Source organism: Bos javanicus, chromosome 16, assembly GCF_032452875.1.
Source record: "Bos javanicus breed banteng chromosome 16, ARS-OSU_banteng_1.0, whole genome shotgun sequence".
Classification (NCBI taxonomy): Eukaryota; Metazoa; Chordata; class Mammalia; order Artiodactyla; family Bovidae; genus Bos; species Bos javanicus.
The window spans coordinates 16,041,239-16,065,999 of record NC_083883.1 but is presented as its reverse complement, the minus strand read 5'-3'; the positions used below and the strand labels follow the sequence as shown (position 1 = coordinate 16,065,999).

The 24,761-nt window shown below is 35.4% G+C and overlaps 1 protein-coding gene across 3 annotated transcripts in view; it reads right to left on the bottom strand.

Moving 5' to 3' along the window:
- The window catches only part of BRINP3 (BMP/retinoic acid inducible neural specific 3), a 489,588-nt gene that overhangs the window by 224,725 nt on the left and 240,102 nt on the right, over positions 1–24,761 (bottom strand). For all 3 annotated transcript variants that reach the window (XM_061382185.1, XM_061382186.1, XM_061382184.1), the window contains exons 3-4: positions 19,061–19,251; positions 2,621–2,811 (exon numbers count right to left, since the gene is read on the bottom strand). In XM_061382185.1, the coding sequence (XP_061238169.1) occupies positions 2,621–2,811; positions 19,061–19,251 (382 nt within the window). The remainder of the gene's footprint in view (positions 1–2,620; positions 2,812–19,060; positions 19,252–24,761) is intronic.

The window sequence follows — 24,761 nt, the reverse complement described above, 5'->3', positions numbered from 1 at the left end:
CTTGTTGCTCCCAGTACACATACCTCATTCCCTTTTTTTCTTAGTTACAGATAAGATATGTGAACTTTTCTTTACAATCCATCCATCTCTATATCATTCCTATATTGTTCTCTGTTTCCTCTCCTTGATCTAAAGTTCCACTTTTTTTTTTCCTGTTTCCAGCCCTGCTACACACACTTTAAAATATTTCCATTATGGAGACTTCCTTAGTTACTGTGATACAGAATCTGCCTGCCAGTGCAGGAGACATGGGTTTGATCCCTGGTCTGTGAGATACCACACACTACAGAGCAACTAAGCCCAGGCACCACAACTACTAAGCCTGTGCTCTAAAGCCTGGGAGCTGAAGCCACCGAAGCCTGCACTCGTTCCCTAGAGCCCATGGTCTGCAATGAGAAGCCACAGTCAGAAGCCCTCAAACCACAGCTAGGGAGTAGCCCCTGCTCAATGCAACTAGAAAAAAGTCCAGACGGCAACCAAGACGCAGAACAGCCAAAAATAAATAAATATAATTACTCTAGAAACTATTTCCATTGTGTGCATTAGAACTCCCTTCCAAGACTACTGGATAAAGAGTATTTTCTGGAGTCCTTTCAAGGCAAAACTGTTCACTCTCCCACACTCCAGGCTACTCCTCTGTGTTCCCTAGAGCTCCTGTGAGCTTACTCATTGATAAAAGTCACTTCTACTTTGAGGCTGGCTCATTTCTACCATCCATGAAGCCTTATCAACATCAGCTGTAGCATCAGTGTCTAAGAACACTGCCTGCATACAATAGCCTAGCCATTAAAACATGTGCCTTTTATGATACAGATTTCTATTCTGGGACAAAAGAGTATGTACAAATATCCATTAAGTTTTGATATGAACTGTGAATGAATACTTACTATGGATACAAAAACTCTATTGTATAATTCTACTTGGTGTGCTGAGTGAAAAATCAATAGCCATATAATAAACACACTTACAACAATGATGTCTTCTATTAGAAAATATACTTTAAGTCACTGTTTATATCACTGAAATTGATTTCTGAAAAAGCCTATTTCCTCTCAGTAACCTTAAGCTAAATACCTACAACACTACTCTACCTTACAATATTTTAAAATTAATCAACATCTGCATTCATGCTGGCCACATTGGTATCTATATGGCATAAATATTATTTATATACTTGATTACTCAATATAACCTAAATTCTATGGTCAGAGGTAGACTATAATTGTACAATTTATCTCTACAGAAGTCTTTTTCTTAACCTCATTTACAAACAGTATTGGAAATCGGCAGTTATTATTTGTGCAACTCTTAAGCTAAAGATATTTTCATGTAACCTTTTATTCTCTCTAGGAGAATCTTAGACAAAAGATGTACCTTAGGCTAATTTGTCTAGCATTCTCAACATATCAGTGTACTAAGTTTTCAAGTAACTGAAAAAATATAAATACTAATTTTAATCTCACAAAGCAATACAATGATATATTTAATGATTGATTTTTACATTAATTATGACATGTTACATTTAAAACACTAAGAAATGCTCTTTATGTTTTATTTTGTTCTTACTACTTTGTCCAGAATCACCCCATGATATTGTGCCAACTCTATGGTCTGTTAATTTTACAATGGCCCCTGGCCAAACCCAAACACAACAACATGCTTATCCAAACTTCCAGAGAAATATGTCAAAACATCTATTGTTCTGGAAACTACTGCTTCTCTCTCTCTCTGTCTTTCTCTTTCTCTTTCTTCTGAAAATTAAAGGTATCCTGTTTTCCCATTCTCTCAGCACTCATAAAGTCAACTTTAGTTGAGTCAAAGGCTAAAGATTTTAGCAAACACATGGATTTGTCCACTAGTTCCAGATTATGGTGTATATTGACTTCTAGAAACTTAAAAACAACTACTTGTACTCCTTAACTGTGTCTTAAAAAACAAAGGGGGAAATACTCCTCGAATCAGACTTCTTAATGATTTTTGTGTCACTGACTCATTTTGAGCCCAATCATCCACTACTCAGGATAATGTTTTTAAATGCACACAAATCAAATTATGAAGTTTTACAAAAGAAATCAGTATTATTAAAACAAAGTTTCATCCATGTATGCTTTGTGTGTGAGTCTAAGTAGCCAAGGATAAACTCAATTCATGTGCATTTCAATTAATGCTCTGACTTGAAAAACCTTAATCCAATTATCCAGTTAACAAAATTACATGAAAAAAAAAATATATATATAATTTCACCTTAAATGTATTGCAAAACTCAAAACAAAAGGAAATAATACATTATTCTTCAAGACACCATGGTTTAAATCAGTGAGCCATGAACATACATAGAAACGGATCTTAGAGACGGAAAACACAGTGGTATGATATGATGGTTTAGTCTCTAAGTCATATCCAATTTTTGCAACCCCATGGTCTGTAGAATGCCAGGCTCCCCTGTCCATGGAATTCTCAAGGCAAGAATACTGGAGCTGGCTGCCATTCCCTTCTCCAGAGGATATTCCCGACCCAGGGATTGAAACCCAGTCTCCAGCACTGCAGGCAGATTCTTTACCACTAAACCACCAGGGAAGCCTCATGGTATGATATAATCATAAGATAAACATATTCATACCTTTATAGCAGTGGATGCGATTTGAATGTGGTGAAGTCTCCGAAGGGTGCTGTCCCTGTCAATGAAATAGGAAGCAGCCAGTTGGTGTAGAGTCTCCAGAGTAACCGAGGAGCTATTGGCGCTGGGGTCACTTCCTTCAGATCGTTTGCTCAGCTTCCGCTTGTCCACAAAAATTGTGAGTGACTCCTCTCCTGCATGAATAATATTTTACATTATTCCATTTTCCACTTAAAATCAGTGTTTAAATTACCTGCAACTGAGGAAGCCTAGATTATAACCATTATGAAACAAAAGAGTGACAGATAACAAATGGGCAGGGAGTTTTATTTATATTTTTGTTCACAAATATTTCACACATACCTAGAAAAGTACCCGGGATGATCATGGTTGTGAATACATATTTAGTAAGCACTGAATAGCAAGCTTTTAGAGAATTTTTTCTCTAGATTTTATTGACTTTTTCGTATGGTTTAGCTTATCTAACACTAATGTAGCCCCAAAATTAAGCAAATTAAGATAAGAAAATATGTAAAATAAACAATAGTTACTATAGATCGTTATGGCAAATGGAAACTTGATCAAGTATATTAAAAAATATTGTTGCTTGGTTGCTAAGTAATGTCCAACTCTTGATTTCTCAGGCAAGAATCCTGGAAAGGTGGCCATTTCCTTCCCCAGGGGATCTTTCAGACCCAAGGATCAAACCCACATTTCCTGATTGGCAAACAGATTCCTTACCACTGAGCCACCTTGGAAGACCACTTCAAAACATTACCTGCTTTCAATTGTATCTTTAAAATGCAGAGAAAACATATATATGACTATACAATTATATAAATATGTGTATTAAGCTCAGAGGTTATCATGAGAAATGCTGGGCTGGTTGAAGCACAAGCTGGAATCAAGATTGCTGGGAGAAATATAAATAACCTCAGGTATGCAGATGAAACCACCCTTATGGCAGAAAGCGAAGAACTAAAGAGCCTCTTGATGAAAGTGCAAGAGAGTGAAAAAGTTGGCTTAAAGCTCAACATTCAGAAAACTAAGATCATGGCAACCAGTCCCATCACTTCATGGCAAATAAATGAGGAAACAATGGCAATAGTGAGAGACTGAATTGTTTTGGGCTTCAAAATCACTGCAGATGGTGACTGCAGCCATGAAATTAAAAAACATCTGCTTCTTAGAAGAAAAGTTATGACAAACCTAGACATTAAAAAGCAGAGACATTACTTTGCCAACAAAGGTCCGTCTAGTCAAAGCTGTATTTTTTCCAGTAGTCGTGTGGATGTGAGAGTTGGACTATAAAGAAGCACCGAAGAATTAATGCTTTTTAACTGTGGTGTTGGAGAAGACTCTTGAGAGTCCCTTGGACTGCAAGGAGATCCAACCAGTCCATCCTAAAGGAAACTGGTCCTGAATATTCATTGGACTGACTGATGCTGAAGGTGAAATTCCAATACCTTGGCCACCTGATGTGAAGAACTGACACATTTGAAAAGACCCTGATGCTGGGAAAGATTGAAGGCAGAGGAGAAGGGGATGAGATGGTTGGATGGCATCATGGACTCCAAGGACATGAGTTTGAGTAAATTCTGGGAGTTGGTGATGGACAGGGAGGCCTGGCGTGCTGCAGTTCATGGGGTCACAGTGAGTCGGAGATGACTGAACTGAACTGAAGCTCAGAGGTTTCTTGTGTGCTGCAATCCATGGGGTCACAAAAAATCGGACACAACTGAGCGACTAAACAACAACAAATACATGACATTAAATATTATGTTATTGTGTGTTGATAGCTTTGTAGAAATCACTAACATCCATGGGAGCTTTAGGTTCTTGATAATGGACCCTCTAAGGTGAAATTTGAAGTTAAGCGAATTACAGTTAAGCTGCAGTTTTCAACATTTGAATGTTGATAAAAAAGTATCAGTGCCATTTAAGACTAACATTAAGAACTTGCCATTCTCAAACTTCCAGATTCTTGGATCATCTAGCATATAATTGTCAGACATGAAGCTTGTTCTCATTCTTTCAGAAACCCATCTGTTCAGGTGGCATTATGCCCATTGACAAATTGGCAAGCCAATTTCCTAAAACACCAAATAAGATTTCTAGCAGAAGAAGAGTTTGTTTGTCTTCTCAAAATTAAAAATAATGCCAGTTTTAAAATGACACAGTCTAGTGACCATCTAATTCTAAGTGACAGTTTCTACTTCTCTGCAAGAGATAAGGTGAATTGCTATCAGAAATAATGTGTCAACAATGTTATTTCAGAAAGTAGCATTCTCAGTTTGTATTTGGAACTCAGCATATGCCAAAGCAGGAGATGCAAGAGACGTGGGTTGATCCCTGGGTCTGGAAGACCCCCTGGAGAAGGAAATGACAACTCACTCCTATATCCTTGCCTGGAAAATTCCATGGACAGAGGAGCCTGGTGGGCTACATTCCGGAGGGTCACAAAGAGTGAAACACAACTGAGTGTGTGCATGTGCGTGCGTGTGCACGTGCTCACACACACACACACACACATATCCTGGAAATCAAGCAGATTAGAATTACAGAAGGAAAAAAAAAAGACCTTCAAATATATAAACGAGTGGATCAAATTATCAACAGCATTAAGTCATTTGCACGGTAACCAGACTTCAGATGGGAACATCTGAAAGCAAAAAGAAATATTTATGTCAAATACTATAAGGGGGAAAAAAAAAAAAGCAGCAACCATTTACCCTCGAATGGAAGGATGAACTGGTTTGGAAGTTTTGTTTCACTGAATCTGAGACCAACTCACACATGTACCCAAGCAAACATCTTGCACATAGAGACAGAAAGGTCAGTGCCATTATCTTCTTATGATCTAAGAAGTCATAAGGCAGCTCCATGACACATGTAAGCGCTATGATCTGAATGTTTGTGTCTCACAAAATTCATATGCTGAAATTCTGTCCTTCTAAGATCATGGTATTAGGAGGTGGGGTCTGTGGGACATGCCTGGCTTATGAGAGCAGAGCCCTCAGGAATGGAAGTCATGCTTTGTAAATGAGTCTACCAAGAGATTCTTTGTCCCTCCTGCAATGAGAATATACAAGGAAAAATCTGTTAGTGGAAGACAGCCCTCACTCAACCATCTTGGCACTCTGATCTCTGACTTCTAGCTTCCAGAACGTTGAGCAAGGTGTTTCTGCTGTTTACAAGTTACCCAGTCTTTGGTATTTTGCTATAGCAGCCTGAACAGACTAAGACAGCAAACAGTGTCTCTTCTTAAAAACAGAAAAAAACAAACAAACAAACAAAAAACAGTTAAAAACCAAATGAAAAAGATATCTTGATAAAAGTAAATAAAAAAGAAAGAAAAATTAATCATCTCTTCAGGTCAAAATTATTACATCAGAAAACGAAATAGACTGAATAGTGCTAAAGACTAAAACTTGCAAATCTGCTTTAACTGAAACACTTTTCATAAAGTAGAACACAGAAGATACAGGTTAAAATATCCATACGCTGACAATGTTACGAGACTCCAGAACATGTTTCCTAGACCTAGATACATTCGTGGGGTAAAAATGTAACAATAGAGATCTACAAAACCTACTTAATAAGATAGATCATCTAGTGAAATATGAAACCTTATAATAATAAAGAGGAAATGAAAATTTCTTCTCAACAGTACATAGAACATATTGGCCATATATTCCATTAAAAAATCCTTAGCAAATTTCAAAAGTTTGAAAAAATAAATCAGTTGAGAAAGTTTTTCTCCTTGATGACTCAAGACAAACTCATATGAGCTTCTTTTGACTAGACTCTTTCTATAGGCATGTGCGAGTCCAACTTTAGGAAGAATTCTGTCAAGTCACTTTAGCAAGAATCCCCTAGCCTGAACATCTGATCATCTTTAATAGCTGACCAAATTCTGCATCCATCACCATCTCCCTGGTGACATTTGGTAACCCTGGTCTGCCTTCAGCAAGATTTTTGTTGCTGCTGCTGCTGCTGCTTCTGCTAAGTCGCTTCAGTCGTGTCCGACTATGTGCGGCCCATAGACAGTAGCTCACTAGGCTCCCCTGTCCCTGGGATTCTCCAGGCAAGAGCACCGGAGTGGGTTGCCATTTCCTTCTCCAATGTATGAAAGTGAAAAGTGAAAGTGAAATCGCTCAGTCGTGCCCAACTCTTAGCGACCCCATGGACTGGAGCCTACCAGGCTCCTCCGTCCATGGGATTTTCCAGGCAAGAGTACTGGAGTGGGGTGCCATTGCCTTCTCCAAAGATTCCTGTTAGGTGTCTTTAAAAAGAATTACTCTGCCTTCTCTGTAATATTCTATCTACCAACCCTTCTACTCTGCTCATAGACCAAATGCACCATTTTCCTGGCTCTGCTCATAATTAAGCACAATCTCCCCTGCTATACAACTCAATTGCCGGAGGCCCCATGCATTAAATCTGTCTTACTGTTCTTTATCAAATGTCCAGATAACTTTCTTTAACACACTTACTGATTCAGGTCAGTTCACTTCAGTTCAGTCGCTCAGTCGTGTCTGACTCATTGTGACCCCATGAACCGCAGGACACCAGGCCTCCCTGTCCATCACCAACTCCCGAGTCTACACAAACCCATGTCCGTTGAGTCGGTGATGCCACCCAACCATCTCATCCTCTATCACCCCTTCTCCTCCTGCCCTCAATCTTTCCCATCAGAGTTTTTTCAAATGAGTCAGCTCTTTGCATCAGGTGGCCAAAGTATTGGAGCTTCAGCTTCAACATCAGTCCTTCCAATGAACACCCAGGGCTGATCTCCTTTAGGATGGACTGGTTGGATCTCCTTGCAGTCCAAGGGACTCTCAAGACTCTTCTCCAACACCACAGTTCAAAAGCATCAATTCTTCGGCGCTCAGGTTTCTTTATAGTCCAACTCTCACATCCATACATGACCACTGGAAAAACCATAGCCTTGACTAGACGGACCTTTGTTGGCAAAGTAATGTCTCTGCTTTTTAATGTCTAGGTTGGTCATAACTTTCCTTCCAAGGAGTAAGCATCTTTTAATTTCATGGCTGCAGTCACCATCTGCAGTGATTTTGGAGCCCAGAAAAATAAAGTCAGCCATTGTTTCCACTGTTTCCCCATCTATTTCCCATGAAGTGATGGGACTGGATGCCATGATCTTCATTTTCTGAATGTTGAGCTTTAAGCCAACTTTTTCACTCTCCTCTTTCACTTTCATCAAGAGGCTCTTTAGTTCTTCTTCACTTTCTGCCATCTACATATCTGAGATTATTGATATTTCTCCTGGAAATCTTGATTCCAGCTTGTGCTTCATCCAGCCCAGTGTTTCTTATGATGTACTCTTACTGATTACAATACACTAAAATTAAAAATTGATAAACATTTTTTTGAATTTCCTATGCATAGATATTCTATTATATAATTATTGTATATTAGGATAAATGAAAGAAAAATAACAAATATTCTAAGAAAAACTGAGGAAAATATAATATAATACAATCAAGCAAAGATAGGCTTCATAAAGGACAGAAATGGTTATGGACCTAACAGAAGGAGAAGATATTAAGAAGAGGTGGCAAGAATACACAGAAGAACTGTACAAAAAGATCTTCACAATCCAGATAATCACGATGGTGTGATCACTCACCTAGAGCCAGACATCCTGGAATGTGAAGTCAAGTGGGCCTTAGCAATCATCATTATAAACAAAGCTAGTGGACATGATGGAATTCCAGTTGAGCTATTTCAAATCCTAAAGTATGATGCTGTGAAAGGGCTGCACTCAGTATGTCAGCAAATTTGGAAAACTCAGCAGTGGCCACAAGACTGGAAAAGGTCAGTTTTTATCCCAGTCCCTAAGAAAGGCAATGCAAAAGAATGTTAAACTACCGCACAATTGCATGCATCTCACATGCTAGCAAAGGGATGCTCAAAATTCTCCAAGTCAGGCTTCAGCAATATGAGAACTGTGAACTTCCAGCTGTTCAAGCTGCTTTTAGCAAAAGCAGAGGAACCAGAGATCAAATTGCCAACATCCGCTGGATCATTCCAAAAGTAAGACAGTTACAAAAAACATCGATGTCTGCCTTACTGACTACACCAAAGCGTTTGACTGTGTGGACCACAATAAACTGTGGGAAATTCTTCAAGAGATGGGAATACCAGACCACCTGACCTGCCACTTGAAAAATCTGTGTGTAGGTCAGGAAGCAACAGTTAGAACTGGACACGGAACAGACTGGTTCCCAAATAGGAAAATGAGTACATCAAGGCTGAATATTGTCACCCTGCTTATTTAACTTATAGGCAGAGTACATCATGAGAAATGCTGGGCTTGAGGAAGCACAAGCTGGAATCAAGACTGCTGGGAGAAATATCAATAACCTCAGATATGCAGATGACACCACCCTTATGGTAGAAAGTGAAGCAGAACTAAAGAGCCTCTTGATGAAAGTGAAAGAGGAGAGTGAAAAAGTAGGCTTAAAGCTCATCATTCAGAAAACTAAGATCATGACATCCAGTCCCATCACTTCATGGCAAATAGATGGGGAAACAATGGAAACAGTGAAAGACTATTTGGGGGGGCTCAAAAATCACTGCAGATAGTGACTGCAGCCATGAAATTAAAAGATGCTTACTCATTGGAATAAAAGTTATGACCAAGGTAGACAGCATATTAAAAAGCAGAGGCATTATTTTGCCAACAAAGATCCATCTAGTCAAGGCTATGGATTTTCCAGTAGTCGTGTGTGGATATGAGAGTTGGATTATAAAGAAAGCTGAGCACCAAAGAATTGATGCTTTTGAACTGTGGTGTTGGAGAAGACTCTTGAGATTCCCTTGGACTGCAAGGAGATCCAATCAGTCCATCCTAAAGGAAAGAAGTCCTGAATGTTCATTAGATATCAATTGAATGTTCAATTGATACTGAAGCTGAAACTCCAATACTTTGGCCACCTGATGCAAAGAACTGAGTCATTTGAAAAGACCCTGATGCTGGGAAAGATTGAAGGTGGGAGGAGAAAGGGATGACAGATGAGATGGTTGGATGGCACCACCAATTCAATGGACATAAGTTTGAGTAAACTCTGGGAGTTGGTGGACAGGGAGGCCTGGTGTGCTGCAGTCCATGGGGTCGCAAAGAGTCAGACTCGACTGAGTGATTGAACTGAGAGAACTGATACATAAGTACATCACAATTCTATGTAAAAATATTCAGATTTGAAAAGTGATATATTATTCAATCAACCAAAATTGTGTGTTCAAAAGTAATTTTCATTCACATTTTTAAAGCCAGCTGTAGCTCATAAGCATGACATGAGTGCCAAAGGCCATCCACCCATTTTGTAAAAACTAAATGTGATTTCCAAGTGATTCAACATTCTGAGTCCATTAGAAAGTGAAAAGGATTAATGACTGTAGATATAAAAAGATGTGATTATTTCACATAGAAATCATGCAGCTGTGCCTTTTACAACTAAAATGCTGTGGAGGTTTATGGACTTTAAAAGCACATACTGAAGATTGCTTTCATAGAGAATACAAAACAGAGGACTGTAAAACCGCAAAAAAAATCATGACTTTAATGTTATCCTAGGGTTAGTTCATAGGGTAAGATTAGGTATATTCCCTATATTGTGGACCTCACAATTATGTATTTTTCTGGCCTGGTTTTCAAGAGTTGATTTTGTGTCCAGGAGAAACAGAAATGAAAGAACTTTCATTCTATTACCTTTTCACTTGGATCTTCTCAACCTGCATTCTTACATATATAGCTTTTAGCTTACATAAAAGCTTTTAGCTTTTTCAAAATTTCACAACCAGAAGCAATGGAAAAGAGAATGAGTAACAGAATCTACAGATAAATCAATAAAATGCAGTAGTTTATTATTTGCAATTTTAACTGTGTCATGGATGCAAACATGCACACATGTATTGCTGTGGTTCAGTCACTAAGTTATGTCTGACTCTTTGTGACCTCATGGACTGTAGCCCAACAGGTTCCTCTGTCCATGGGATTCTCCAAGCAAGAATACTGGAGTGGGTTGCCATTTCCGTCTCCAGGGGATCTTCCTGACCTAGGAATCAAACCTGCCTCTACTGCATTGGCAAGGGTATTCTTCACCACCGAGCCTCTAGGGAAGCCCATGCATGAATTAACGGTCCATTGTAAAGAAAAGTGAGTGCTGCCCTTTAACTTGATATCGAAAATAGAAAATGATGAGGTCAGCAGACTTCATAAGAGCCAGATGTTCCATGATTCAGTACAAGTTTTGAAACACATCAGAAATTATTATGCTCATTTTTTCTTTTTATGCCTTTGCCATCTGCCAGTAAGATGGCATGTTCCAATGAGAGCCTTTTTCAACTTGATTCCCAGAATGAGCAGACACTCAGAGCACGGGATCCATATATACTGACGAGACATAATACTGGGGAGACACAGCCAGTATTGTGTTGTGTAGTTGCAGTGCACTGAGTTTTGAGGTTATTTCTTTTTTAACTGAGATGACGGTAACTCTTGGATGTTGGCTGTATTTTATTTTAACATTGCTACTACCCATGGACTAGTATACTGACTCCAATATATACCATTCCACCCAGGTGAAAAAAAAAAGTGCATTTATGGCAAATATCTTCCCAGTCATTCAGCTTTCTTATCCTTGAAAATCTTACAGTGAATGTCTATTTTGCTTTTGTGTGAGTTTCATGTATCAAAAACTGCTATAAGCGTAGAATAACAGGAACAACCAGTGCAAATACAGTTTAAATATAATTGTAGGTTTTACTTTTGATGTATTGTTTTAGTTCAAAATTGTTATCCTATTTTTGGTAGTAACAGGTCATATTATTCCTTGTATTTTTCATTCCTTAAAAAATTCTCCAAGTGTTACTATATTTTAAGTATCTCTGTCTTTTTAAATTTTACTTCACTTTTCAGTGTTTACTTTCACTGCTAATGATCATTGTTTCCTAGCTTTTTGTGTTAAAAGGTATATCCCCTGAAGACATGTATCTTTCCACTAACATAGTGTTGTAGAAAAAAGACAGGGTTTTAGATACAAATAGAAGGGGAAAATCTAGAAAAAACAGGCTTCTGATAAGCAGCAAATTCAAATATATAAAGACAGTAAAAAATAGACATGTTGGCTTAATACCAGTTGGCATCTGCAAGATATTTTGCAAAGAAAATAGCTAGACTTATACAGCTTTGACAAAAAACATAATATATTTTACAAAACACTCTAAAAGAAAGCAACTGACCTTATGCTTATTAACAGTTATCCCCGCAAGTTGTCAGAAAAATTTCTAAACAAAATTGCCCAGAAACAATAGTCCCTATTGAATAACGACATGAATAAAAAAGTAACTGGAAACATATAGTTCCAAGTAGAGATGGAACAGAATACACCCTGAGTGAAATAAATGTTTCATGGAGAAGTTTACAAACAATGCTATACTGAACATTTTTGTTATGTATAGTTGCAGACTCTTGCTATTATTTTGGTAAGATTGATTCTCAGAAGTGAGATTTCTGGAGCAGTTAAGTGCAGTTGAAATTTATGTAGATACTCTAAATAGTGCTGTTCAGACTTAATGTGCATATAAATCACCTGGAGATCTTGTTAACATGTAGATTCTGATTCATTAATCTGGGATGGAATCTGAGATTCTGCATTTCTAACAGGTTCCAAGGTGATGCTGATGCTCTTGGATCATGGACCAGCCTCAAGTAATGAGGCTCTCAACCACAGTAAAATTTATTACCAATTTAAATGTCTGTCTTTATCAGTGACCTGTGTGTTCCTTTAAGAAAGGTCCTGAATCTTTGTGCTTTTATAGGTAACTCAGTACATATTTGTCAAATAAATGGACAAGTGATTTATCTGTCCTATTAAAGTGCTATACAGAAAAACAAGAATAAATATAATTGTATTTATGAAATTCTAAAACTCAGCATTTATCTTTTGACTTAGTTGCCAGGAATGCCATTATTAAGATCAACTGACATAGCAAATTTAATTTCATTTTCTTCTTTGTTATCTTTATTATGATTTTTATAAATGGGCTCAAGTCATTTTTAGTAGGTAACTGCCTTATAATCATTACACGTGAATTAACAATATTACTTTAATTTCAAAGTTTTCATTCTTTTCACCAGAGAAATGTGAGCGACAGAGATAGAAATGAAAGAATAAAAGAGAGAGACAGAGCAATGACAGAGAGATGAACTGATATAACTAATCTTAAGTAGTATTCAGTCTTAAATACAAATATGGAAGTGTCATTATTTTAATAATTCCTTGGAGTATAAAGCTTCAGAAAATTGTTCTTTTCTTTCTTTCAATACTTTTTCTTGAAGAGAATATGCATTCTAATTAGAAATGCAACTGACTATGCATTTCTAATTAATTGAAAATACATAGAAATAGTTCCATGCATTTTCAAGTAATTATTTCTATTTGGTTAAATGATAAATTATATGTACTAATACATACCTTGGCAGATTAACTTCTTTAAATTATATCATAGATAAACTAAAATAAAAGGAATTTATGCCTCCTAAGAAGAGACAGTGAAAATGAGAAAGACAGCTATCAATCTATTTTGAAAGAAGATGGTGCATGATATAGAATTACAAACTATCTTTGACTATTTTCTACAAAATATAATTTGCATAAAGAAAAGTGAGAATTGAGCATTTCTGAAATTAAATGAGGATATTTGGATTTCCATACTTATAGAAATGCAAGAAAAAAAATTAAACTAATATTCTATCATACCCCAGCTTACTGACCTCTGTTTTTTTCTTTGACAAATATACATACACATAAAATATATATCAAGAAATTTTTGAGCTAAATAAACTACCTTGCAGATATAGCTAATTATATACTATATAGTCACTGAGACAGTATTTATTTTACATAATTACCTTAGTAAGTTAATATTAGTCTGCATTTCAATCATGCATTTTTTCACTCCAACAATGAAGAAAATATTTTCTATAGCTAGTAAAATTAAATATCTGACAAAATGCTTTAAATTGAGCCATATGGTAGTCTCTGATACATTCTCATAAGAAGCACTTTCAGAAAAAAAATTTCAAAGCAAACTTGCAAGAAAAAAAAATGTAACTCTTTCTGCTATAAAATTAATGATGGCTTTTAAAACTCTGTGCATTCAAAATCAAAATAGAACTGTTTTTATGTTGCTGAGAATAAAAAAAAAAACCTTTAAAGTTGTAAATGAACAAATCTCAATATATAATCCATTTGCTTGTAAAATGAATTTTGGTCCAATAAGAAAAACATCTCTGAGAAAAAGAGTACTTTGGAGGGAAGTTATTTTGCCTAAACTCTCCTCACTGAGTCCACATTCCAGACCCTGCCCGCAGAGGTGTGAGCTGACGGACTGGTGGGTGTTGGGAAGGACCTGCGAGTCAGTAACCCCACCCCTTCCTCTTCTTCCTCTTTAGGATGTGCTTTAGGGAACACAGAGCACCTGCTGTGGTTGGCTTCTCACCTCCTTAGACTTTAAAGAGCCATTTCACCAGGAGGTGTTCACATTCTCCAGTGACTGTGGATGGCTCAGAGCTTTACATATGACTGCTTGGACAAGTCTTTGCAACTGTGGAGGTGAGGCCCAGGTCATATTTAAAACTACTATAAACATTTTGCTATAACATTTTTTTATCAATTTTTAATTAATTTTTGATTTTCATCTCCCTTAATCCTTTGTCCTTTTCTATTGATAGAGAATCCTGACCTGTTATTAGTGAACACCCTCTGTCTGCTCAGTAAACTCAACAATGTTAAGGTCTTTTTGTTTCCATTCACTCATTTTTTTTTCCTTTTTCGGTATTTCTGTATTCAGTACACAGAGGCACTTTATTTCAGTGTTTGTCATAGATTATATTATAATGAAATATTTTATAAAAACAGTCCAGAAATATATTCCATAGCTAGAAATCAATATATCCCAGGAGTGCAATCTTTTCCAAGATTGATTCTTTAAATTTAGTAGCTTATTTTAGATTTTTAAACTGTGATGGAGTTTAGATATCATTATCCCAAATAGAAGCAAGCTAAATAGCTATATTGAAAAATAGTTTGGAAGCTATAAGATGAAACAAACGTAGAAAATGATATATATTGAAGAAGGCTTTTTATAATTTATTTTCCCCTATAGGAAGATAATTTAATCACTGACTTCTCTATCATAAAATATCCCATTAAAGGCTTCGAATATCCTATCCCAAGTTTTATGTCTAAGTCAATAATATGATGTACTAAATAACTCTTGGGAAAAAAAGACATTTTTCATTTATCTCCTTTTCATCACTTTAATGCTGGTAGAGAGTATTTTACACTCAACTTGTTTTGAAAAATGTTTAAATTTAGTTGAAGATCTAGTTACTTAGAAAGCATCTATTTATAAAGTAATGAATTTTCTGATGCAAAGTAGTATATATAGACTGGATAAACAACAAGGTCCTACTGTCTAGCACAGAGGATGGTATTTAATATTCTGTGATAAACCATAATGAAAACCAACATTAAAAAGAATGTGTATATATATATATATATATATGTATAACTGAATCATTTTACTGTAAAGAAGAAATTAACACAACATTGCAAATCAACTATATTTCAATTAAACCATAAAAATAAAATTTTAAAACCTGGCTTTTTATTTAAAATATCTTGCTTGTATACCTGATATCCTCAGTGTTAATATTAGAGTTGTTCTTCAGTCTTGGTCATTTAATGAGAGAGAAAGAAAATTTACTCAAGTTAAACACCACCAGTCTCATTTTTAAGAAATGGAGTAATACAATTTCATGTTCAGTCAGGTAAAACATATGAAGTTAAAATACACTTATAGCAACACAAAAGAGTGTCATTACAATAGCAATAATTTTAAAAATGGTTGAAATTAACCTAGTATACATTTTAATTGCTAATAGTTTATATCCTTAAGCTACTAAACTAATTTCATGCATTTTAGCTAAATTATTAACATCACCCAACAGAGAGATTTCTGAAGGAAAATATAAGTAACACTTAAAGATGAAAGAAATAATTTCAACAGAAAATACCAGGAATACTAAATCCAAAGGATAGTCAGAGATTAGAAGGCAAATGAGGGTGATGATTCCATTCTTTCCCCCAACCCACCATGGAAGACAATGCTTGAATAAAACTTTTAAATAACTGAAGTAAATCAATTTTGAGAAAGTAGATTGTCATTATCAAATAATCAACCTTAAAAAGTAATTTATCACAAAGGTTTTCATCAACCATGTTTATAAAAATAAGCCAAAAACATATAAACAAGAACTATCTTGAGGTATCAATGTGACACCCATAAGGCCAAAGCAATGAAATAAATCAAAAAGTCACCATAGTTTTGTTGCTAAGGAACAAAAATATCCCTGAGAATTATCTCTACTTTTGATCTCTTTGGTTTCACTTCCTTCCTTTCTTATTTGAAGAATATATTTTATGTTTTGAAATTCTTCTGGGAACTCTGTATTGTTGATGTAATGAAACCTAGTATATAGTATGTGTTGCAAGAACACTGAACTTTTTAAAAGGAGGTGTGATAGAAATAATTTAATTTTGACTTTCACTTCAGATTTTATTGTATTAATAACCATTGTCATTACAAAGCCAAAGAGACATAACTTTCAAAGAATCAGTTTTCACGATTATGGGGATATTTTTTGTCATTGTTTTGCCATCTACAGTGCTGTAATAACAACAGCAATTACATAAACGCATGGCTTGATTATGGCACTTACACTAATCTTCCCGTGTCCCTGTCACACAGGTATTACTGTCCCCCATTTTTCCTTAAAAAATAAAATAAAATAAAAAGCAGTGAAATAACTTGTTTTTAAGGTCTCTCAATTTGTTTACAATAAAAAACAAGTCAGGATTCAACACCAGGCTTGTCTGATCCCTTTATCTCATTATTTAATATTATTTATTTATGGAGGAAGGTAATGGAGAGAGCATGTGCGTTACAGTAAACTTTTCTGTCTGCCTGGACTAGCTGTCTCTTCTACATTTAATTCCTCAGGGTTCCATGGCAGGCTTGGTTCTTCAGTGTGTCCAGGGATCTCTCCTTTTTCACCTCCCCATGCCTGGTTCACCTGCTGTCCCTCTTATCCTGATTCTCTCCAATTCTGAATCGATTGGTTTAACTGACCCATTCTGGCTGCATGGATTTGCTTCTTTCATTCAGTCTTCTTCCTGAATTAGATCTCAATTATCCTCTATCATATATTTCATCATTTTGACATTTATCTAGTGGACTGGGCAGTCTCAGCTTCCTAGCAAAGTGTAGTTTCACTTATTCATTTAAAAATTTAACAAATATTTAAAGAGAACTTATTGTGTGCCCAGCACTACTATAATGTTGATTGAAAAAAACTGCACAATGCAGAAGTTGAAAGTTGTTTTATTTGGTGGACAAAATTAAGGACCTAAGCCCAGAAGATAGTCTCTGAGGTAACTCTGTGGGACTGCTCTGAAAAGAGAAGGGAGGAGTCAGGATACATAGGAGTTTTGCAACAAAAATCAGATAAAAGAACATCAAAAAATTACTATTAATTAAAGAAAAGTTTAAAAAACTGAAATTCAGTTTTAAAAAGAAGTTTGGGTTAATGAATTTAGCACTTTTCTATGTATGGGAAGATGCAAGAGTCTGAGCTAACTGAAATCATTCCTCTGATATGCACTTTAACTATCTAGGGCCAGTATCCTCCTTTCTCTGTCAGGAATCCCATCAGGGTGCACAGCTGGGTGGCTGCAGTGACTGATGACTTGATGGCTGCAATATGCTTTATTTAGACATTGGTATTTTCCATCCACAATAACTGTGGGTGATAAATTAGTAACAAATACAGGCAAGATTCCTGTCTTTAAGAAAATATGCAGGAATGACAGATGATAAACCAGTAAGAACATAAATATTTTTTTTCACATAATAATAAATCCTATGAATAATGTAAAATGAGATCATGAAATAGTAGAGACTCTTGGTGGTCTATAGGCACTATTGTTGATGGGAACATCAGTAATGTTACTCCCCTCTGAGAGTAACATTTGAGCAGAAAAATGTGAAGTTTTCTTGTGGCTGAAAAATCAAGCACAATCAGGAGAGTGGTCAGATGAGGTTTCAGATAAAAGCCAGTGGCAGATCATTCATGTGGTGCCTTAAGAAACCACAGAAAGGCATTTGGATTTCATATCAAGTGGCTAATTGTAGGCTGAGTTAAAACAACTCAAGTTTTAAAAAGATGTGTGCAAAGGACGAATCTTAGGAGTAATCTAGAAGAAACATGGTGGTCACTTGTCTAGGGACACTGGGGTGGGAGTCAGAAAAGAATTTGATACAGGATATATTCTGGAAAAATAAACTGATGTGATTTGGTGGCAGTCTGGACTGGCAGGAAACAGGGAAAAATATACATGCTCTAAGACAGAAAAATTAAAGAGCAGGTGGTCTTTCACACCTCCTCACTGTTACTGTGAATCAGTCTGTCTGTCTTCCATATACTTCCTGAGAAATTGACAAGGGGGCAGGGAATCACTGCTTCCATGGTGATTCCTACCCAATTTTGTCCAATGGTCCTCTTTACAGGAAAGAGTAACATCCATTTTAAGTGGAATATTTGGACATTATTTAAAGTCCTATAAACCATTATTAAATATATGGAATTCTGGTATACTTTTAAATTTTAGAAAAATGTCATTTTCTAAATGACATTTAGAGATAATTATACATTATCTCCCCCCAAATCATTTACATGTATTCAAAATACTGAATTATATATCACCATGATAAAACACATGTAATGATATTTAATCACATGGAGGAAGAAGTAACATTGTTAATCTCTACTTTCATATTATGCCTCTTCATTGATATTTATTTCAATGACATAAATATTCTCTTCATATCATATATCATATGATACTCTCTTCATATCATATATTAACCACAATCAGAAATGTTAAAATAGCTCTAAAAATGTAATTTTGGAATTTTAATTTTTACTTCAGGACCTTTCCTGCTCTCTGAAACAGAGTACCATCTGTGACTAGAATGCTTATTATTCAAATTTAAACAAAATTTGGCATATCACCTTGCATTATAGAGTATCATAACTATGCCTATATTTAGTCTATATTATTAGATTGTAAATTATTTTCAGGCAGAAACTGAGTGACAATCCTCTAACTCACCCTTGTGAACACCATACAAGATATTTAGCAGTAATTCAATAAACGTGCTGATTAAGTTAATGAATAATCTAAGATTATTCAAACTGCAGCAATTTGGATGAACCAACACTTTTCCCTGACTTATACAGTTTTATGCACAAGCATACACAGGCACAAATATTTCAAAGAGCCGTACCTCCCAGAGTAGCAGAGAGCAAGAAATGTGTCCCATATTTCTTGATAAGATTTTCTGTGATTTGCTGAAGGGTAGGTCGACGTCCCAAAAGTCTTATGTTGCGGAAGAATTCAGGGGCAAGAGGCAGAGGGGAGCCAAGGAAATTTCTTCTCTCAACTGCAAGGTTATTTACTTTCCAGCGGCCAAACTCCCTGAAAAGCAAATTTATTTTTATTCATAAATACATAATCTATCTGAATGTTTTCATTTGAAAAGTTCACTTGGTAGTTTTGCTGGAGTCGCTACATTACAATGATTTTTGCTTGTAACAATACTGCATGTGCTATGGGTAGGAGAAGCAATATTTATAATTTATGTAGCTGAGTGACTATTCTGAAACCAAGTTGTGTAGAGGAAAAATAAACCACTTAAAGTAAACAGTTTCCACTGATTATTTTTCCTAAGGAATTATGTACTTATAAAAATGATTTCATTATGCATAGAATATTAATGTAGAATTATTTTTAAAAAGGAAACCAAAGCAATATTTTATTATTTTCCAATGGAATTTGAAAAAAGATTAAATTTGTTTTTATCATTAATCATTCTTTTTCTATTCAGTTTAGATTGGAAACTTGTAAGACTTCAAGAATATTAAGGAGCTGTAGAAGAATTTTTAAAAATATGATCAACAAAGAAACTAGTTCTTGTAATAATTGTTGTTTACAGTATGTTTTGAAACCCCAATTCAACTTAACCAGCAATTACTCAAGATGCAAAATGACTTTTAAGCTGGATTTGGTCAAATCAGAGAAATAGAAAATATGAATATAAAAGATTTATATAAAAATGTATACATTTATATTGAATTAAAGCCAACCTAATAATATTTTAGAAAATGACTATGCTGAACTAGATTGCTTATATCAACTATATTGATTTTTTTTCCCCCTTCAGGAATGATCTGATAAATCTCAAGTAGCTTCCACAGAGAAGATTTCCCTGTACTAGATTTAAACTCACCTACTTGTGTAATTTGACCCCGTTACTACTTAGCAAATAAAAGGCTGATTAAATACTGTATAAATATGTGCCATATTTATTTACATTTTTGCCTACAAAAAAATACCTGTAATGCTCTACAAAAAAGTGCATGATAAAGATACATCTGTGAACCAGAATCTAAATGGAGTTCACATTCTAGAGACAGTTTAAAGAACAAACAAAGATGTTAAATTTTAAACACATTCAGATTGTGACAAGTGCTGAAGGCTATCACAGGCAGCCTATTATGATGGCCCTATTTTATCATAAGTGACCAGACAGGGCAACTCCAGAGAGGTGGTATTTGACACTTAGGCAGTCTTTAAAGGAAAAATACAAGAGACTAGTTGTGGGGAGGCACAGAAAAGATTTACACAGAATAATGAAGAACGGTAAATAAATATTTCCAGGACCAAGAACCACGTCCCTGATGGAGTCTCTAACCATGAATCATTTGTTCCTCTGACACACATTTGGCAGCCAACAATCCGTCCAGTCTTTTGGAAACTAATTACAAGATTCACTATAAGGAATCTAGCGAAGACCAGCCTGAAAATGTTTCCTTCATTGAGACACACCTGCTACCACCTCTGTAAATCAGCAGATCCCAACAGCTTTAAATAGTATGACCATGCCAATGGTTCTCAAACATCAGGACCTATTAGAATCACCTGGAGACTCCATCCCAGAGTTTTTGATTCATTAGGCCTCGGATGGGGTCAAGAGTTTGCATTTTCAACTAGCAATGCTAATACTACTATTCCTGGGATCATACTTTGAAGAAAACTACTGATTAGATCATTTGGTGTGTTGCTTTGAGTCAAATTTACTTTGAGTAAATTTTAAAACCCCTTTTCATTAAATTTTGGGAGTTTATCACTGGATTTATTATTTCATGTTTCCTCAGAAGAGAGTAAGAATGTTGTTGTTATTATCTTCCCAAATCTGATTGATAACATTAATTTCCTATTTCTTTTCATTTTGTAAGAGATTTACCTGAATTTATTTGTGCATGTGTGTGTTTGATATACATGTAGAATATTCAAATGGGAATATATATTCAAAATATTAAGGTTTTAGTGTTTTGCGACATAAGGTATACAATAAAACAGTGATTCTAAAAGTTATTTGTTAAACCATGATCTAAATAATAGTTGCTCATTAATTTCAAAACTTTACTCCCCAACAGTTACTTTTTTATTTGCTGAAAAGATTTTATAATTTTATCAAGAGAGAGTAACATAGCTTGAACCTAAAGTCATGGTATATCTTTTTCAATGGTTTAAATGAACAGATTTATAAATTCATATGCATTGACAAATACTCATAAGATACAAATTGCTAAGTGAAGTAATTGGACTTTAAATAACCAAGACAATTTTTTGATGGTGATTTTTTTTTACAACCTGTACAAACTCTTTCTAAATTGCTATTTCTTGCTAGATGACTGTAGGTTAATACATAGTGGAAGAGTGCGATCCCAGCCTCCATTATTTTTTTGACAATTAGTCAACGTATACCACCAGCCCATGATCAGTACCAACCCATGATCTATTCTGACTTGAAATATTTGCAACTTTCTTTAGCTTCTTCTTCTTAAATTTAAATCAATTTCTGAACCCAGCTTATGACATTAATTTAACAAGAATATTTACTAACGGTTTGCTACTTATTGCTGTAGCTACCAGAAATCTTGCTAGTAATATAGATGACTAGAAGAAAACCTGTGACCTCAAGGGTTCCAAAATTATACTAAGTGAAGTATAACATGAATGAATAAATTGCAAAGCCTTCACAATGTGCAAAAACACAAGTGGGACAATAACTTAATGAACGTAACCCTTCAGCCCAATTCCTTGATATAAATGTTACTAATCTAATTCATTTCGAATATGTTTTGTCTTCCCTTAGATATGCACATCTCACATGGCTATTAAGAGTTGAAGACTATGGACAATCTTCCAGGCCGCTTTCTTCTTCTTATCAGATGCTTTTTATTACCTCAGTCTGTTAACACAGATTATATTTATGATCTCAATTCACCTTCCAACATTTCAGTGCGACAAAACACTTTGCCATACCATCAGGTTAATTTATTCTCTCTGTCATACAACACCAAGAGTAAAGGACAAACCCTTTAGGAGTGTCACCAAATACTGAAACTAAATTAATTAACCAGTCAACTAACTAACTAAATGAATAAATAAATGAATTTTAAAAAACAGGATTGTTAGTAACTGCAGTAAATTGTTTTAATTTTCAAAGCTTTATTTAAATTCTTCTCCTAGATTTTTAAAAATATTTTTCATATAAAGAATGAAATATTATACTTCCTATTATTTGCATAGAAAACACAAATATTGGTGTGAGATCTGAGATCTCTTATTGCTATTCACATTTTGATTGTGTTGTAATGATATATGATCACTGCTATAATTTCTATAAATTTTTGGTGAAAACCTACTTAGAACATACTGAAATCATCCTCAGAAGTGGTGATAAGAGCACTTCACGTAAAGGAAATAATCTCTGAACAGTTAAGTACCATACTGTGAGCAGTAGACACAGATATGAATTCAAATAATGTGTTTCTTTCACCTAAGCACAAGTATGATTGATTGCATTTATCGATGCTCTTCAAAATCAGTATGGCCATGTAGCTTACTGTGATCAAAAAAGTGGGAGCGTGTAGGTTAGCCTGGACAATCAGCTTGGAACCCGGATCAAGAAAGATGATTCAAACCCCTATCCTTCAACCATTGGTCCTGCACCTTCTTAGGATGAACACGAGCATGAAGTGAAAAGAGAGCTTGTCATGTAATCTACCAAGATTACAGAGCTGGTTGTTTGTTTGCTTGCTTTCTAGCAATATCATCGCTGAAATCAAGTATTTTAAATTTGGGGTAACTTGAGAAGCAAACAAGGAACTACTGGTTGTATATGAATTAGAAATTTATTGGTACAGTTTTGTTTTTTTTTTTCCTTTCCTGAAGAATAAATTCACTTCAGTTAGAACTAGACCATGCATTCATTAAATTTTGGAAAAACAAAGCAATAGAGTGCTGAACTGAAAACACGCTGCCTGATAAGATTATCATAATAAGAGCATTTTACCTAAAGGCATCTCAGGATTCTATCCAGATGCATTATGTTTATATTAAATAAGAACATTGTTATATCTAACTAAATGCTGTATTCTACCTGAAGCCTTCATAGAACATAAATGTTATCTCACTGTCGCTATTGGAAGTCTTTAAGTGACATCAGCACAATCATCATTGTTTAGTTTAACTCAGCCCCTTTATCGGAGAAGGCAATGGCACCCCACTCCAGTACTCTTGCCTGGGAAATCCCATGGATGGAGGAGCCTGGTGGGCTGCAGTCCATGGGGTCGCTAAGAGTCGGACACGACTGAGCGACTTCACTTTCACTTTTCACTTGCATGCATTAGAGAAGGAAATGGCAACCCACTCCAGTGTTCTTGCCTGGAGAATCCCAGGGACTGGGGAGCCTGGTGGGCTGCCGTCTATGGGGTCGCGCAGAGTCAGACATGACTGAATCGACTTAGCAGCAGCAGCAGCAGCAGCCCCTTTTTATAAGCACCACTATTTTGTAGAACACACAAATGGATTATAACCAGTTCAGCCAGAACATTACTTTGAAATTGTTTTCTTTGGCTCTAAGGGGCCTCCATTAGTTGATTAGAGTTGCATGTTTGCTGCTAAAAATTCGGACTTGCAAGCATCATTTATTATGTGTGTCCCTGTCTACTTTTCTACAAACATATTTATTATAATTTTATCCCTACCCATCTCATAAAAAAGATTAGAAAACCCAAACCCGAATGACATCAACAAATTCCATTTAAATAATGGTTACATCATTGCCACATTGCCATTGACCTTTCTTATTTGTATTTACATTCTGTGTGAATACATAAATGTACTCAGTACAATTGACTTGCACTTACACTTGACTTACAGTTAACTACCATGTTTTCTTTAAAATTACACATATATACTTGGTTCCTGAAAAATATAGAATCTACCATGGTTGATATTAGATATTTTGTACTCACTACCAAAGGAAGGGCAAAATAAAAATATTGATGAAATGAGTTTATACATTTGCTGAAAGGTTTATCTTTAATTGCTAATTTACACTAAATAAAGTTGTTTTGTGAAGTCCTAAAACCTATTATTACATTACTTTTCATGATACTACATTTGTTGGCTTGAAATTTTAATTCTGTTGATATTCATTAAAACTTGCAGACACAACAGAATATTAAAATACATTGCCCAAGCACTAATGTGTGGACAAATCTAGCCTAAGAATTATAAATTAACTTGCCAATCTTTAGCAGCAATAACCTTCTAATTGCATCTGTAAAATCATACTGATCTTAAGAAAGGCCACTAATAATCAATACTGGTCTCCCATAATTCTATTATGTGTAATCGTTATATACAAAATTGGCTTTTTAAAAGTTCTTTCAGACGAGTTTCCACATCTCACAAATGATGCTGTTTTCCATTTGGCCAGAACAAGGCAAATGTTGCTAATGGCCTGAATAACAGTAGTTATGAGGCCAGTTTTCTAAAGCAACTGAATGCTGAGCAGTTGGCAGGATAGAGAACCTATTCTCTTTCACCCTCCTGCCCCTTAATACACTGAT